Source organism: Natator depressus, chromosome 14, assembly GCF_965152275.1.
Source record: "Natator depressus isolate rNatDep1 chromosome 14, rNatDep2.hap1, whole genome shotgun sequence".
NCBI lineage: Eukaryota > Metazoa > Chordata > Testudines > Cheloniidae > Natator > Natator depressus.
In genome coordinates this window covers 2869037-2883779 of record NC_134247.1, presented here as the reverse complement: position 1 = coordinate 2883779, position 14743 = coordinate 2869037, and the positions used below count along the sequence as shown (strand labels likewise).

At 60.2% G+C, this 14743-nt stretch overlaps 1 protein-coding gene across 1 annotated transcript; it reads left to right on the top strand.

The window, feature by feature from the left end:
- The first annotated feature begins 1666 nt into the window (after positions 1 to 1666).
- TEPSIN (TEPSIN adaptor related protein complex 4 accessory protein) lies at positions 1667 to 14282 on the top strand. Its single transcript, XM_074970580.1, has 13 exons — positions 1667 to 1739; positions 2816 to 2888; positions 3566 to 3657; positions 5879 to 5972; positions 6304 to 6371; positions 6547 to 6625; positions 7608 to 7679; positions 8734 to 8937; positions 9496 to 9670; positions 10319 to 10420; positions 10872 to 10950; positions 11517 to 11651; positions 12236 to 14282. The coding sequence occupies exons 1-13, from the start codon at positions 1695 to 1697 to the stop codon at positions 12845 to 12847; spliced, it is 1830 nt and encodes a 609-aa protein (XP_074826681.1). The 5' UTR covers positions 1667 to 1694; the 3' UTR covers positions 12848 to 14282.
- The last annotated feature ends 461 nt before the right edge of the window (positions 14283 to 14743 follow it).

Genomic DNA, 14743 nt, shown 5'->3' with positions numbered 1-14743 from the left:
GGGCCGCCGCTCTCCCCTCACGCCCGAGGCCCTGGCCGCCGCCGCCGCTCTCCCCCCCCCGCCCACCGGGGCCCTGGCCGCCCCTCTCCCCCCCCCCCACCGCCGCCCCGCCCGGGGCCCTGGCCGCCGCCCCTCTCCCCCCCCCGCTCGGACCCCCTGGCCGCCGCCGCTCTCCCCCCCCCCCCCCGCCGGGGCCCTGGCCGCCCCTCTCTCCCCCCCCCCCACCGCCGCCCCGCCGGGGCCCTGGCCGCCGCCCCTCTCCCCCCCCCTCCGCCGGGGCCCTGGCCGCCCCTCTCTCCCCCCCCCACCGCCGCCCCGCCCGGGGCCCTGGCCGCCGCCCCTCTCCCCCCCCCGCTCGGACCCCCTGGCCGCCGCCGCTCTCCCCCCCCCCCGCCGGGGCCCTGGCCGCCCCTCTCTCCCCCCCCCCACCGCCGCCCCGCCCGGGGCCCTGGCCGCCGCCCCTCTTCCTCCCCCCTCCCGCCCGGGGCCCTGGCCGCCGCCCCTCTCCCCCCCCCGCTCGGACCCCCGGCCGCCGCCGCCGCTCTCCCCCCCCTCCGCCGGGGCCCTGGCCGCCCCTCTCTCCCCCCCCCCACCGCCGCCCCGCTCGGACCCCCTGGCCGCCGCCCCTCTCCCCCCCCCGCTCGGACCCCCTGGCCGCCGCCGCTCTCCCCCCCCCCCGCCGGGGCCCTGGCCGCCCCTCTCTCCCCCCCCCCACCGCCGCCCCGCCCGGGGCCCTGGCCGCCGCCCCTCTCCCCCCCCGCTCGGACCCCCTGGCCGCCGCCGCCGCTCTCCGCCCCCCCCCCCCCCCCGCCGGGGCCCTGGCCGCCCCTCTCTCCCCCCCCCCCCACCGCCGCCCCGCCCGGAGCCCTGGCCGCCGCCCCTCTTCCCCCCCCGCTCGGACCCCCTGGCCGCCGCCGCCGCTCTCCCCCCCCCCACCGGGGCCTGGCCGCCCTTCTCTCCCTTCCCCCCCCCCCGCTCGGACCCCCCCGGCCGCCGCCGCTCTCCCCACCGCTCTGACCACCGCTCCCCCGGCCCTGCCCGGGGCTCTGGCCGCGGGGGCTGAGCCGGGCCCGGGGCGAGCAGCGGCCTGCAGGGGCTGGGGAGGCCCCGCCCCACCTGGTCCCGACATCCCGCCAGCAGCTCGGGGAAACGCCGCAGCCGCTCCCGGGCTCGCAGCCAGACCCCCTGGCCGGACATGGCCGGGTCCCTACTCGCTGGGCGCCGCCATGATGGGCCGGGCTCCGGTAGGCTCCTTTCGCTGCTCCTCAAGCCTCCTAGCGCTCTCCATTGGGCACGACTGTCCACGTGCCACTGCTGTCCTCTGAGAGGTGCAGCGTCCTGTCCATCAGACCGACCTAGGCTCTGGATTGGTTCCAACTAAACACCGCCCCATCTCGCTTTCTCATAGCCCTCTCCTATCCTGACGAGGCTTTGGATTGGTTACGAATAACGCCCACCTTTCTTGTTCCTTCTCATTGGTCCCTTTTCCGACTTCTGATTGGACGAGCTGCCGGTTATTTACTTCCCTTCTCTCGTGCCTGCGCAGGTAGCGTCAGTGGTGTGAGGCGCTTCCCCTTCGGGTCCCACCCTCCTCTGGCGCTGATTGGCTGAGCTGGGAGGAAGTCGCACTCTAATTGGTGGGCAGGGTGCTCTTGGGGCAGGAAGACGAGGGCGGGACGAGCGTAGAGAGAATCATGGCGGCGGCGCCGCTGCGGGACCGGTTGGGCTTCCTGAGCCGGGTACGGGGGCCGGGCTGGGGGCTGCCGCTGTTCGTCCCCTCCAGGGGGCCGGCCTCAGTCGCCTTAGGGGACCACGGGTCTGGGGCTGGGCCAGGGAAGAATCGCGCGGGGGGTCCTGAGCTGTGATGTCACCACGTTCGCGTGACGTCACCGCGACCCCAAGCCTTGGTGACGTCATTTCCCCGTGGCGGTGATATGACGTCACTGCACTCGTACCCCCACCCCAGCTGCAGTGATGTCACCACCCCTGCTGTTGGTGGCGCTGGCGCTGCCCTGGCCCCCCCCCAGTGGCAGCCTGAAATCTCCCTTCTCCCCAGGCGGCAGCCTGAAATCCGCTGGGGAGTTCAGGATCCCGCTGGTGGGGGGGGCGAAGGGGCATGCTGCGTCCTCCAGGCTCTCCTGTGTGGCCAGGCACTGAGCGTGGGAAGTCTCTGGTCCAGGGCCCGCGTGACCCGCCCGGTGGTGCTGGGACAAGAGGGGATCTGTCCAGACTTTGCCCATCTGAGAGATTGTGTTGGCAACTTGCCTGGACCTACAGTAACGAGCTCCTAGTGGAGCAGAAGGCAGCTGCTTTCACCCGGGGTGGGAGCTTGGAGGTGACCTAGGCCAGTATGCCATGCTCCCTCTGGGTCTGAGTGGCAGAGCCTGGACCTGGAGTCTCCCTGGAGCCAGGCTTTGACCAACGTTTCTCATAGCTTCACGTCTCGTAGGGTGCGGTGTACCACGTCCTTCCCAAACCAACTGTCCTAGCTTCCCTAGGAGGCAGCTAATGATGGCAGCAGAGAGCTGAGGGAGTTGCTTGTCCCCAGGACTGTGCTGTGAGGGGCGTGGAGGTTCTCTTATGTCTCGGTTGGATCGTGGGGACAGTGCCTTCAGCACATGGACAGTGCGCACTGGAGTTGTGGGCATGTGTGGGGGATGGGACGGGAGCAGATGTTCTGTTCCAGCTGATATCTCGTGCGCCTGGGGACAGTGTTAACAGTTGGGGTGAGATGTCGAAAGGGGGTTTGGTGGCTCCCTGGGATGGGTCTGCCCCTCTACCTCTGATTGGACAGCGTTGGCTTGGTCTCTTTCAGCTGCCCACTCTGATGAAATGCACCTCGGATGATGACGTCCCATGCCCTGGGTACCTGTTTGAGGAAATTGCAAGTATCCTTTATTCCCAGTGTAAGGCTGGGAATGCAGAGTTGGAGCTGTGTGCGAGAGCGTTGCTATAAGAGATTGTCATAGGTTTCAAGGCTAGTGTCAGATATTTCCATTGCCTGGGTAATAGTTACTAAAAGCAGGGATCACTAGCACTTTGGAATCACACTCCATGGTGAGAGCATGGACTAGTGGTTAGAGCGGGGGTGGTGGGGTGGCAGTCTGATACTCCACCTCCCTGTGCCTCAGCTGTCAGCCTCAGGAGAGAAATCAGGCCTGACTCTCTTCCTGGGATACCGAGAGACGGATGGATGTGTGCAGAGTGCTCTGAGATCTTTGGCTGCAAGGAGCAGAGAATCTAGAGGGACTGTTCTGTTGTGAATCCCAGCTGGAGGAGGCAGGTGCAGCAGGTTTAAGACCCTGGTATTTTGGGGAGTGGAGGGGTACTATGCCATAGGGTGAGTGGGGCAGGGGTTCAGTGAGGCGGAAGTGGGGAGGGGAGACCTGCTGCTCTTTGTTTAGCTGTGATGAGGCTGCATTAGCAGCGATCAAGGAGTGGGAATGGCTCAGGGACTGGCAGGATCCTTTGACCCTTGGAGTCCTCGGCCTTTAACCTGACATCGGCTGCTCATTAGTAATAAGACTGGAGTGAGCGTCACTTCCCTAACACTGCACCCACTCAGAGATCTCCCACGACTCCCCAGGGAGCAGCCAGTGCCTCCTGGAGCACCTCCTGAACCGACTGCAGAATAACTCCTGTCACGTCAAGCTGAAGGTAACTGGACAGCTGGGCACTGTCAGGGGGAGCGCAGCACCAGGGGCCATCCTTAGGGTGCAGGCAGAAGGTAGGCAAGAGCTCAAGGGTGCTGGGACCGCCATAAGAATGGCCCTACTGGGTCAGATCAAAGGTCCATCTAGCACAGTATCCTGTCTTCCGACAGTGGCCAGTGCTAGGTGCCCCAGAGGGAATGAGCAGAACAGGGAATCATCAAGTGACCCATCGCCTTGTTGCCCATTCCCAGCTTCTGGCAAACAGAGGCTAGGGACACCATCCCTGCCCATCTTGGCTAATAGCCATTGATAGACCTATCCTCCATGAACTTATCTAGTCCTTTTTTGAACCCTGTTATAGTCTTGGCCTTCACAATGTCCTCTGGCAAAGAGTTACACGGGCTGACTGTGTGTTGTGTGAAAAAATACTTCCCTTTGTTTGTTTTAAAACCTGCTGCCTATTAATTTCATTGGGTGACCCCTAGTTCGTGTGTTATGAGAAGGAGTAAATAACACTTCCTTATTTACTTTCTCCACACCAGTCATGATTTTATAGACCTCTATCATATCCCCCCTTAGTCATCTCTTTTCCAAGCAGAAAAGTCCCAGTCTTATTAATCTCTCCTCATATGGCAGCCGTTCCAGACCCCTCATAATTTTTGTTGCCCCTTTTCTGAACCTTTTCCAATTCCGATACATCTTTTTTGAGATGGGGTGACCACATCTGCACGCACTATTCAAGATGTGGGTGTACCATGGATTTATAACGAGGCAATAGGATATTTTCTGTCGTATTATCTATCCCTTTCTTAATGATTCCCAACATTCTGTTCGGTTTTTTCACTGCCGCTGCACATTGAGTGGATGTTTTCAGAGAACTAGCCATAATGACTCCGAGATCTCTTCCTTGAATGGTAACAGCTAATTTAGACCCCATCATTTTACATGTATAGTTAAGATTGTTTTCCAGTGTGTATTACTTTGCATTTATCAACATTGAATTTCATCTGCCATTTTGTTGCCCAGTCACCCAGTTTTGTGAGATCCTTTTGAAGCTCTTCACAATCTGCCTGGGACTTAACTATCTTGAGTAGTTCTGTATCATCTGCAAATTTTGCCACCTCACTGCTTACCCCTTTTTTAGATCATTTATGAGTATGTTAAATAGGACTGGTCCCAGTACAGACCCCTGGCAGACTCCATTATTTACCTTTCTCAGTTCTGAAAACTGACCATTTATTCCTACCCTTCATTTCCTATCTTTTAACCAGTTACCAATGTGTGAGAGGACCTTCCCTCTTATCCCATGGCTGCTTACTTTGCTTAAGAGCCTTTGGTGGTGGACCTTGTCAAAGGCTTTCTGAAAATCTAAGTACACTATATCCACTGGATCTGCCTTGTCCACATGCTTGTTGACCCCCTCAAAGAATTCTAGTCGATTGGTGAGGCAGGATTTCCCTTTACAAAAACCACGTTGATTCTTCCCCAACAAATTATGTTCATCTCTGTGTCTGACAATTTTGTTCTTTACTATCGTTTCAACCAGTTTGCCCGGTACTGAAGTCAGGCTTACTGGCCTGTAATTGCCGAGGTCACCTCTGGAATCCTTTTAAAAAATTGGTGTCACATTAGCTACCCTCCAGTCACTTGGTACAGAAGCCGATTTAAATGATTGGTTACAGACGACAGTTCTGCAATTTCACATTTGAGTTCCTTCACAACTCTTGGGTGATACCATCTGCTCTTGGTGCCTTATTGCTGTTTCGTTTATCAATTTGTTCCAAAACCTCCTCTAATGACACCTCAATCTGGGACCGTTCTTCAGATTCATCACCTAAAAAGGATGGCTCTGGTGTGGGAATCTCCCTCACATCGCCAGCCATGAAGTCCGATGCAAAGAATTCATTTAGTTTCTCCACAATGGCCTGTGACCTGAATGTTCCCAGGAAAAGCGGGGACTGAGGCTGGGGCAGGGCTGATCAGCGGGGATGCTGGCGCCAGCACCCCCCTGGTGTGAATGGGGAGGGGCTGGCGTCCGGGCGTTCCTAGCAAAGTCTCTGCACTCGCTCCGTCCACCTGGGTCCCCGCCCTACCAGAGTCTGGATCTGGTGCTTTCCATCACCCCCCAAACAGTTCTGGTCTGGTGAAGTGCAGGCAGCCGAGTGAGTCCCCATGTGTCCAGTTCCAGTGGCCCAGACTCTGCTCAGCCTCTCCTGTGTCTCCAGGTGCTGAAGATTCTGCTGTACGTGTGCACGCACGGCTCTTCGCAGTTCCTCCAGCAGCTGAAAAGGAATTCCACCTTCATCCAGGAAGCAGCAGGTAACAGGGCACCTGGGCAGCCGTGGGGCTGGGCTGGGGTCAGCGCCGTTAGCAGGAGAGAGACTGTCCGAGGGCAGTGCTGTTCCAGCCTCGCACTGACTGGGGAAGGCACTGCGGAGGGAAAGGCCCCCAGCCCCAAATCCTACCGGTGCTCTTGATTTCCCTGCTGCCGGCTGTGAGCTTTGTGCAGGCGTCGGGGGGGTTCAGGAGTGGGGATGGTACTGCAGGGTGACGTGATGACTGCCCGGCACACCCCTCTAGCTGCGCCCAGGCTGTGTTAGACCTTACACAGCTGCACTAATCCAGCCCTTCCTCACCCTCTGCCTTCTAGTGTTCGCGGGGCCGCCAGATCCCCTGCACGGCAACAGCTTGTACCAGAAGGTCCGAGCAGCAGCACAGGTGAGTGAGACCCTGCCCCACCCACGGGACTGACCCTGGGGAGAGGACTCTGCAGAGGTCGGGGGAGTTCAGGGCACCCTCCCGCCCTTGCTGCAAGCACTGGCCAGGGATTTGCTGAAGCTGGCTGGGGGCCCAGTGCTCTCTCACTGCTTGACGGTCCGTTCTTTCCCTGTAGGACTTGGCCAGTGCTTTATTTTCGGATACCTTGTTGCCCCCACCCTCTGCTCAGCCCTGCAGGCCACTTCCCCCAACAGGTAAGCACCAGCCCCCTGGTGTGCACCCCCCCTCCCCCCCCCCCCGCTCACAGCACTGCTGGGAGGTGCTGAGCTGGCAGCCCTGGAGAAGGGTGCTGGGGGGGAAGAGGCTGATGGCGGCGCCTTATCCCCAGGGCAGGTGCAGCTCAGACAGTAACAGGGCAAGCTCCCCCCAGTGCTGCTTGTCAATGAGGGGAGTCCTGGGGAGGGGCGTTCAGGCTCCGTGGGCAATTCACTGCTTACACGGGTTCGCCCTGTAACGACCCTGCGCTGCTTTCGCTCCCAATCCAGGGAATCCCACTCACCAGCGGAGCTGGGGATCGGTCCCTGCCCCTGCATCCTCCCAGCTGGTGGAGCTGCTGTGGCCCCTCTGCAACCCACCCACCCAGGGAACCTGGGGTGGGAACTCAGGCAGTGCCTCTCGCATGGCAGGACAAATGCATCCTTATTGGGGGCTATGGAGGTGCTGGCAGAACAGGGAAAGCAACGGCCCTGATGGCTCCTGTCGGGTGGGTGCCATGGGGCTGGGCAGCAACTCACGTCAAACGGAGGGTCAGGAAATGGGGTGGGGGCTGCAAGGGGCATTAGGTGCCCAGCTGCCATGGGGAGTTGGCACCGGGCTCCCTTCAGCCCCTTGGAAAATGCTACCTCTAAAGGTCACAGAAGCAAGGGGCCCTGCAGCCTTGTGCTCCTGTGGCAGCGGCGGCTGGGTAGGGGCTCCGGGCTGCGCTTGCTGGCCTCCCCAGCACCACGAGCATTTCCCCACCAGGGGGCAGCACCCACTGCTAACCGAATTTGGTTGAGTTAGACCAAAGTTAGCTGCAGTTGCGGCCTGGCTCTGTGCTCCCTGCAGAACCGGGGTTGGCTGTGTCCAGCCCTCGGGCAGCGGGACGGGCACCCCAAGTGCGGAAATCGGCAAGGGGGGCACAGCATGGGGAGGGGACCCTTGATCTCTCTCTGAAACGTGCTTTGTCGGTCATAGGAATGGGCTCCCAGCCCAGCCCCTGCAGCTCCTTGCAAGGCTTTGGCTTCACGAGCGAGAGAAGCGGCTCGCGTAAGTGCCGTCCCCAGGGCCCTGCTCCGCGCCACCCCCTCTGCCACCTCTCGGGGGTTTATCCCAAGGCTCCCAACTAGGGTGACCAGATGGGCCGATTTTATGGGGACAGTTCCAATATTTGGGACTCTTTCTTATATAGGTGCCTATTACCCCCACGCCCCTTGTCCTGATGTTTCACGTTTGCTATCTGGTCACCCTGCTCCCAACAGCTGGTGCTTTTTCTTGCATCCTCCGCTCCTAGGGCCCGGGATGGAGGAGGCTCTGCAGTCATTTAAAACAGGAAACCAGTTTTTAGCCCTGGTCACGGCAGAGCAAATCTCGCGACCCCAACCCGAATGCCCCCGCGTGTTCACAAACCAAAGGGCAAAGAGCAAGAACCCCACGTTTATTATGTGAAAATAAAGCTCCGGACTTTCCAGCCAAGCTGGTGATTTCTGGGGCCTGGCTCGTGGCTTTTGAACACTCTAGGTTGGCAGTGTTCATGCGCTGCTGAGAGGCAGGGACGGAAGTGCCATAGCCCCAAAGCAGGCACTGCCCAGCCAGCAGCAGGGTGAACTTCCCCTGTGCCCAGCCCCTGCCATTGTGCCTTAGCCCCAACCCAGGGTCCCTGGCTAGGGGTGAAAGGGCACTTCAGTCTCCCTGGCCCATTCAGTCCTTGGCGTCCCTGCTGAGATGCCTCTTAGGTGCCCAGTTCGTGCCAACTAGCATTGCTCCAAATTGTGCGGGGCAGTTCTAGGCAGCTCCCTAGGGAAGTAGCTGTGGGCATATTTCAGGCGCTCAGGCCTGGTGGGGGCTGGATTCTGAGACCACTTGTTGCCAGGGAGCGGGCAGGGTTGCTGGGCTGGGAGAAGCTCAGGCCTCCCTGAAGCTGGCAGAGGCCCGTCCACCAGCCCAAAGCCCATACAGCCCCTGGCAGGCAACGGGATCCAGCCTAATTCCCCCCCCTGCGGGCAGGGTGCCTTAAGGGTGGGTGGCAGCGCTGCCCTCGGAGCAGAGGGGGGCTGATCCCTGCACAGAGACTCACGCCCTGGCCTCTCCTTTGCTTGCCCAGCCTCCGCCAGCGAGGCCCTGCTTGCCACCATACAGAAAGCAGCCGAGGTGGTTGCCAGCGCTGTGCTGCCCAGCCCGGAGTTCCCCCCTCCCTGCCACAGGGAGCTGCAGGACGATGCCTACCAGCCCGTGACGGCGCCTTCTCCTGGTAAAAGCTGTGCGGTGCCTCAGAAGCCCCCGGCTGCTGCAGCCCTCAGCATGCGAGGTAGGTGTGTGGGGCTGCGGCGATGGAAAGCAGCTCCCATGGTAGCTCCCGCAGACAGCCCTGGCACGTCATCACCCCTGCTGAATTAGGGCTCCCGACGCCCCAGCCGGGAGGGGAAGGTTGGTCCTACTCTAAAGATGGACACGTTAGCTTCAGTGACAGAGCTGGGAACAGAACCCAGGAGTCCAGGCCGCCAGTTCCCGGCTCTCGCTGCTGGATGATGCTCCTCCGTGCAGTGGCACTAATGCCTAGTGTTCATTAGCTGTTCTCCCTCTCCCCTCCCACCCTTGGGCTCACCGCATGCTCGGCAAATCCTAGGAATTGCCACACTGAAATGCAGCCACCTCTGGGGTGAAACACAGCTGCCATTTAGCAGCACATAACACTGCTCCACAGTCCAGGCCTGGAATAGAAGAGCCCTGGTTCCTACGGCACGCTAACCATTGCCTGTATGGTGCAGGTGGAGGCTGGGTCGTGGCAGAGCTGTCTGCCAATCCCTGAAGCAGGCAGGGAGCTCTGGCTCTGGGTGACTCTCTCTTCCTGTTGCCTCTCCTGCAGTGAGTCACCGGCCCGGGCAGGTAGGAGGTGGCTGGGAAGAGACAGACAGTGGGCACAGCTCCCAGAACTCCTCGCAGGAGAACGGGGAGCTGAGCAGGACCTCCGACTCCTGCAGCAAATCAGGCAGCGACAGCCCCTCGGGGGCCAGCAGGGAGCTGGGGAACGTAACTGAGAGGTGAGCCAGAGGGCCCAGGGCTGGGGCCAGGGTGGAGAGAGAGAAGGAGCTCTGAGCTTGTGGCAGGGATGCAGCTGAGGTTAAAACCATCGGGCTCCCCCTTTTCCAGTATCCCTGCAAGTCGCTTAATGCCCCCGCAGCATGGTCTCCTCTTTCGCTGGGCCCTGTTAATTCAGTGTCCCGTCTGGGTGCTGGGTCCCCATTTCCCCCCTAGTTTTTCAGCTGCCCGGTTCAGTGCACTGGACGTGGAGGTTCATCCAGCCTGAGCTGCTTCACCCTGGGGGGCCCGTGTCTGGGGGCCCTTTCAGCCCCTCATGGGGGGCGGAGCAAGAAGACGGCACCTGGGGCTGTTGCGTGGCTGCAGCTGCCTGTGTGCTTGGGCTGGTGGCCAGGGTCAGTGACTTACCCAGGGCGGGCGTTGGTGCGGGGTAGGAATGCAGGAGTGCCTAGCACCCAGGCCTGTGCCCAGCTGCACCTCGCCCTCTCTGTGCCCTGCCATGTGGGAGGGGGGGCTCATTGGAGGGGGTGGGTTCTTTGAGCTGGCAGGGAAGCCTGCTTGCTGCCCCTCCGAATCGGGGAGCGGGGCCAGGAGTACGTTCTCCCGCGCAGGACAGAGGTAACGGGGCTGGTGTCTCCTCACCCCGGCAGGGTGGAGCGTGACTGCGTGCAAGAGCTGAGCCTGGTGAGTGAGCTGACCAGGGGCTCCAAGGTCTTCCTGACACGGGAGGAGGCCCAACACTTCATCAAAGAGTAAGAGTTCACCGCGTTCCCTCCTCCACACCCGCAATGGTGCTGCCAGGGCACCGGGCTGTGGGGCAAGGCTGTGTTCCCCACCCCTGCCGGGATGCCAGAGAGGGCTGGGCCAGGTGTTCTCCAAAACCCTCTTGGTCGCAGTGTCCCCTAGGCCCCCTGCCCCTTCCTGGGCTGGCTGATGGGCAGATCCTGCCCTCCCTCTGGATCTGGGCGCAAAGCAGAGCGGGGAGCCAGGAGTTTAGCCAAGGTGCTGCCCCATACCATTTGCCCTGGAGGGCTCACTCAGCGACCCCCGAGGTGGTGGGGCAGGAAAGTCCCTGGGGGGCGGGTCTCTGCCATCTCTGCAGCCTTGTCTGGGAGAGGCGGAGGATGCCAAGCCCAACCCTGCATGAGCCTGGGAAGCTGCATCCCACTTGCTGCCATGACCAGGCGCTGCCCCTCTCGCCAGGTGCGGGCTGCTGAACTGCGAGGTGGTGCTGGAGCTGCTGAGTCGGACGCTGCAGGACCCCAGCGAGCTCGTCTGCATGGTGGGTGCGCGGGGGAGACGCTGCATCCACCCAGCTCACACGTGCTCTGCTGCTCCTGCAGGCCCAGGCAGACGGCAGTTTGGACGGGGCCCGCTGAGCAGCCCAAGAAGCCTCAGGAGTGTGGAGGGGCTCCCCGGCTTCCCCGTGGGAGGAGGTGGCTCGGGAAACGAGCCCGTCTGGGTCACACTGGGATCTAGAGCGGGTCAGCAGTGGCTGTGAGCTGGTTCATGCCCCCATCTGCCTGCACTGCGGGGGCACAGCCCAGTCCCTAGTGGGGAAGGGCTCCCACCGCGAAAGCTCCAGCACCCCTTGCCCCGTGGATGGGCACTGAGTGACTGGGCCCTGGAGCTGGTCCTGCCTGGGCTGGGCTGGGGAAACTTGCTCTGCTGCTGCTGTTGGGCCCTGGGTAATCAGGAAGCCCCAGCTCCGCAGGCAGTTGCCCTGGTGCGTGTCATGGCACTAAAGCCATTTCCCTGGGCTGGGGCTGTGGGCTCGGACGAGCTGCGGCAGCTGCAGTATCGGCTTTGGTCCTGTCTTCTGACCCTGCTCTCTTCTGTCCTTGCCAGAGGTCCATGTGTGCCATATCCTCCCTCCTGTGCTCCGACCTGCTGGCCCACGAGCAGATCTTTGTGATTACCCGGCAACACCTGCAGCAGCTCAGCCAAAGAAGCCCAGGGCCCGTGGCCAACAAAGCAACAAAGGTGACTCCTGTGTCTCACTCACACCCTAGCACAGCCTGCGAGCCTGAGGGACTGGCTCTGTGGTGCCCGGCCAGACCCAGCTACTTCCTCCCTCCCTTGGAGCAGGGAGCACAAAAGGGTGGAGGGTCATTCCCACCCCCAGTCCTAGGCTGAACTTTGCTCCTAGAGGAGATAACAACATGCTTCAGGGCACCAGCTGGCGGCTGCACAGGTCAGGAAGGAAGGAATGTTCTCTCCTCTGCAATGAAATATTGCACAATAGGCCAGGTACGTTATGGCTGGTGATCCCCCGGCAAAGCATCAGGTATTGAATCCTGCCATGCAGGATACCGGTTTGATGTCTGATTTACTGTGCATGGCACACCCCACACTCCTCCAGCACTCCCTGTGTTAGTGCCAGGCAGTGGGGGGCAGCATAAAAGGGCTCCCCAAAATCCCATCCAGCCCCCATCGGGAGCAGGCTGGCAGGGGCCAGCTGTCTGTTGCTGGCCTCTGAAGGCTGCCCCCTTGTGAAGGGGTTAGTGGCAGGGCAGGCCCGCTGTGCTGCACTGACTCCTTGCTTTGTTCCTCCCTTTCCCTGCCAGCTCCTGAGGCAGTTTGAGGCTTTGTGCAGGAGCTGCCCGTCTCCCAAGAGATCACAGCTGGACATGGATCCCTCTACTCCTGCCAGGGGTGCCCCACAGCACACGTGCGACTTGCTGACAGACCTCATGCCTCTGGCAGGAGAGACCGTTCTCAAACCCGTGAGCTTAGCTCCTTTCCTCTCGGAGACATGTAAATCCCCAGCATTCGATGTGCATCCTGCGGCCGTGCCCGCCCCTGAGGGAGAGCAGGGCACAGAAGCGGAGATCTGTGAGCAGTTTGGGGCTGTTGCATCAGGCGGTCGGTGCCAGCAGGAGGTGGAGTGCAGACTAACGGGGCCTGAGCCCCAGCTGGATGCTGCCCGGATGGATTCTGGGCCCGCACAGATGCTGCATGGCAGGCAGGGGGCAGCCGCACCCCCTCAGAGCCTCTCCCTGTTCGCTGGCATGGAGCTGGTGGCCCTTCCAGGCACAGCAGTAGCCAACTCTGGTGGAGAGGAATGTGCCTCTCGTGTTCCAAGGACACTGCCCTGCACTGGGACTGCCAGCACCAAGGCTCATAGGGACTCCGAGGGCAGCAGGGAACCTTCTGTGTTCTCCTTCCTCAATATGTAGCAGCTGGGGCAGCAGGACGCTGAGGAACTGGGGTCTCGTTTGCTGCGTGTCGCTGCTAGGCCATCACTACAGGGACACTGACCGGCACTACAGGGGCACTGGCTGCTCAGCTCAAAGCGAGGTCTCCCTGTTTCTTGCCGGTGCTGCCAAGTCCACGTCCTGCTGAAGGGGGCTGGCAGTGCCAGTGCTGCTGGGGAGTATCGCGGTGGGGCACAATGAGGAAATGGAGTCCCCAGTCCCTCCCTTCAGTTTGATCCCTGCGGGTGCCCTAGAAAAATCCATGAGCAACCCTACAATAACAATCCAGCATGATCCCACCCATGGGGGGAAAGAGGGAATGCATCCATGACAGCCAGTTCCAGGCTGCCAAAGTGGGAGAGAGGGAGGGAGGATGAGAGTCCCCTTGACTATACCCCCATGTTAAGGTTGTGCTACAGGGTTAAGGCTAATCATATGTCCTTGGCTGCTCTGGCCTGCTGCTCAGGTCATCCATCAGTGGCAGTCTGCAACACTGCTCAGACTAGGGCCTGGGGCATGCTGGGGAGGGAGGGGCAGTGAGTCCATATGGACTCAACCTCTTGTGCTCGGCCTCGGCCTGTGTGAATGAATGTACTAGTAACCGGCTCAATCACTTAACACATATGTCTGTGTTGGGGAGGGGGGGTTAATGGTACCTTGGAAGGTCCAAGGATGCTGGCTGCCTTTCCCCAGCATAGCACCCACTCAGCCCCATTGCTACTGGGGGAGGGAGGCCCAGCACAGCAGTCTGGAAGCCAGCTTTCCAAAGATCGTTTCAAGGAAGATGACGCTTTAGGCACCTCAGTTGAAACCACGTGCCCTGCGGGCCTTGGCTGAGCTGCTGTGGGAATCTGTTTGAGGTGGGTTTCGTTTTCCTACTGAGGATCTGATATTGTAGCTACTGAGCTCTGGGCAAAGGGAAGCCAAATTACAGGCACAGGCTGCCTTGGGCAGCAGATTGGCATTTATTTAGTGTTCACACTCGAGTCCATCTTGCTGTGAGAGTTGGTTATGTACAAGTCTGTGTGTTGTCCTTGGGCTTATGACATCCAAACCAGCCCACCTGTCCCCTTTGGGCAAATTTGCAACAGGCAAGTTAAAAATCCTTGGGGAAAATCCCTTTCTAGCAATGTCTGATTTGTCCCACAGGGCAGAAGCGTGGCAGGGAGCTCCTGCTGTGTGCAAATCACATCCTGCAGCCAGGTCTCTGCTCTCCTGCAACATGTTACCATTGCACATCCCTACCTCCCGTCAGCCGATCAAACTCATGCCAGTGTTCTCTTCTCCTGCAACCTGTCTGTGTTCTTAGGGCTGGGAGGAGGGAAGGGACCATTGTCCAAAAAGCCTCCTGGGAGGACGCTCCATGTTTACAGAGCTTGTGTGTGGGAGGGGGGTTGCTAATATGACTTTAATAAACACTAAGTTGTGTATATTTAAAGTTCAACTAAGTCTCTTGTTTTGAGGTACAAAGGGTGCTTATTTATTGCCTGTGTCTCACGTGAAATCTGGGTTCTGCTTCAGCGCACGCTGGGATGGCTTTCCTGGCCTAAGCAGTGATGGGTGAGCTCACAGGAGCAAGCAGCTACAGGCTGAAATGTAACCAAGTCCCCTGCTAGGGTCTGAGAGGACTCTTCTTCTCCAGTTCCAGAGCTACATAATCTGCTGAGCATCTGTATGTTTCAGATTTCCCTGTTCAAGCAGCTGGCTTCTAGACTGCTTATGCTGAAGGGCTGTTATCGTATGGCAAAGCCTGTAAATTTCCCTCTTCCTGCAGCTTTTGCCACCTCACACTCTCAGCATACCCTGGCAGGGTTGCCTTCCAGGGCACAGCTGTGCCAGCAGGGTGCAATCAGGAGGGCAGATAGGCTGTATTTCTTT

Coding starts and splice junctions, on each gene's coding strand:
- TEPSIN (XM_074970580.1), top strand. CDS start 1,695: ATGGCGGCGGCGCCGCTGCGGGACCGGTTGGGCTTCCTGAGCCGG. Junction 1,740..2,815: donor GGTTGGGCTTCCTGAGCCGG/GTACGGGGGCCG, acceptor GGTCTCTTTCAG/CTGCCCACTCTGATGAAATG. Junction 10,951..11,516: donor CCAGCGAGCTCGTCTGCATG/GTGGGTGCGCGG, acceptor TGTCCTTGCCAG/AGGTCCATGTGTGCCATATC.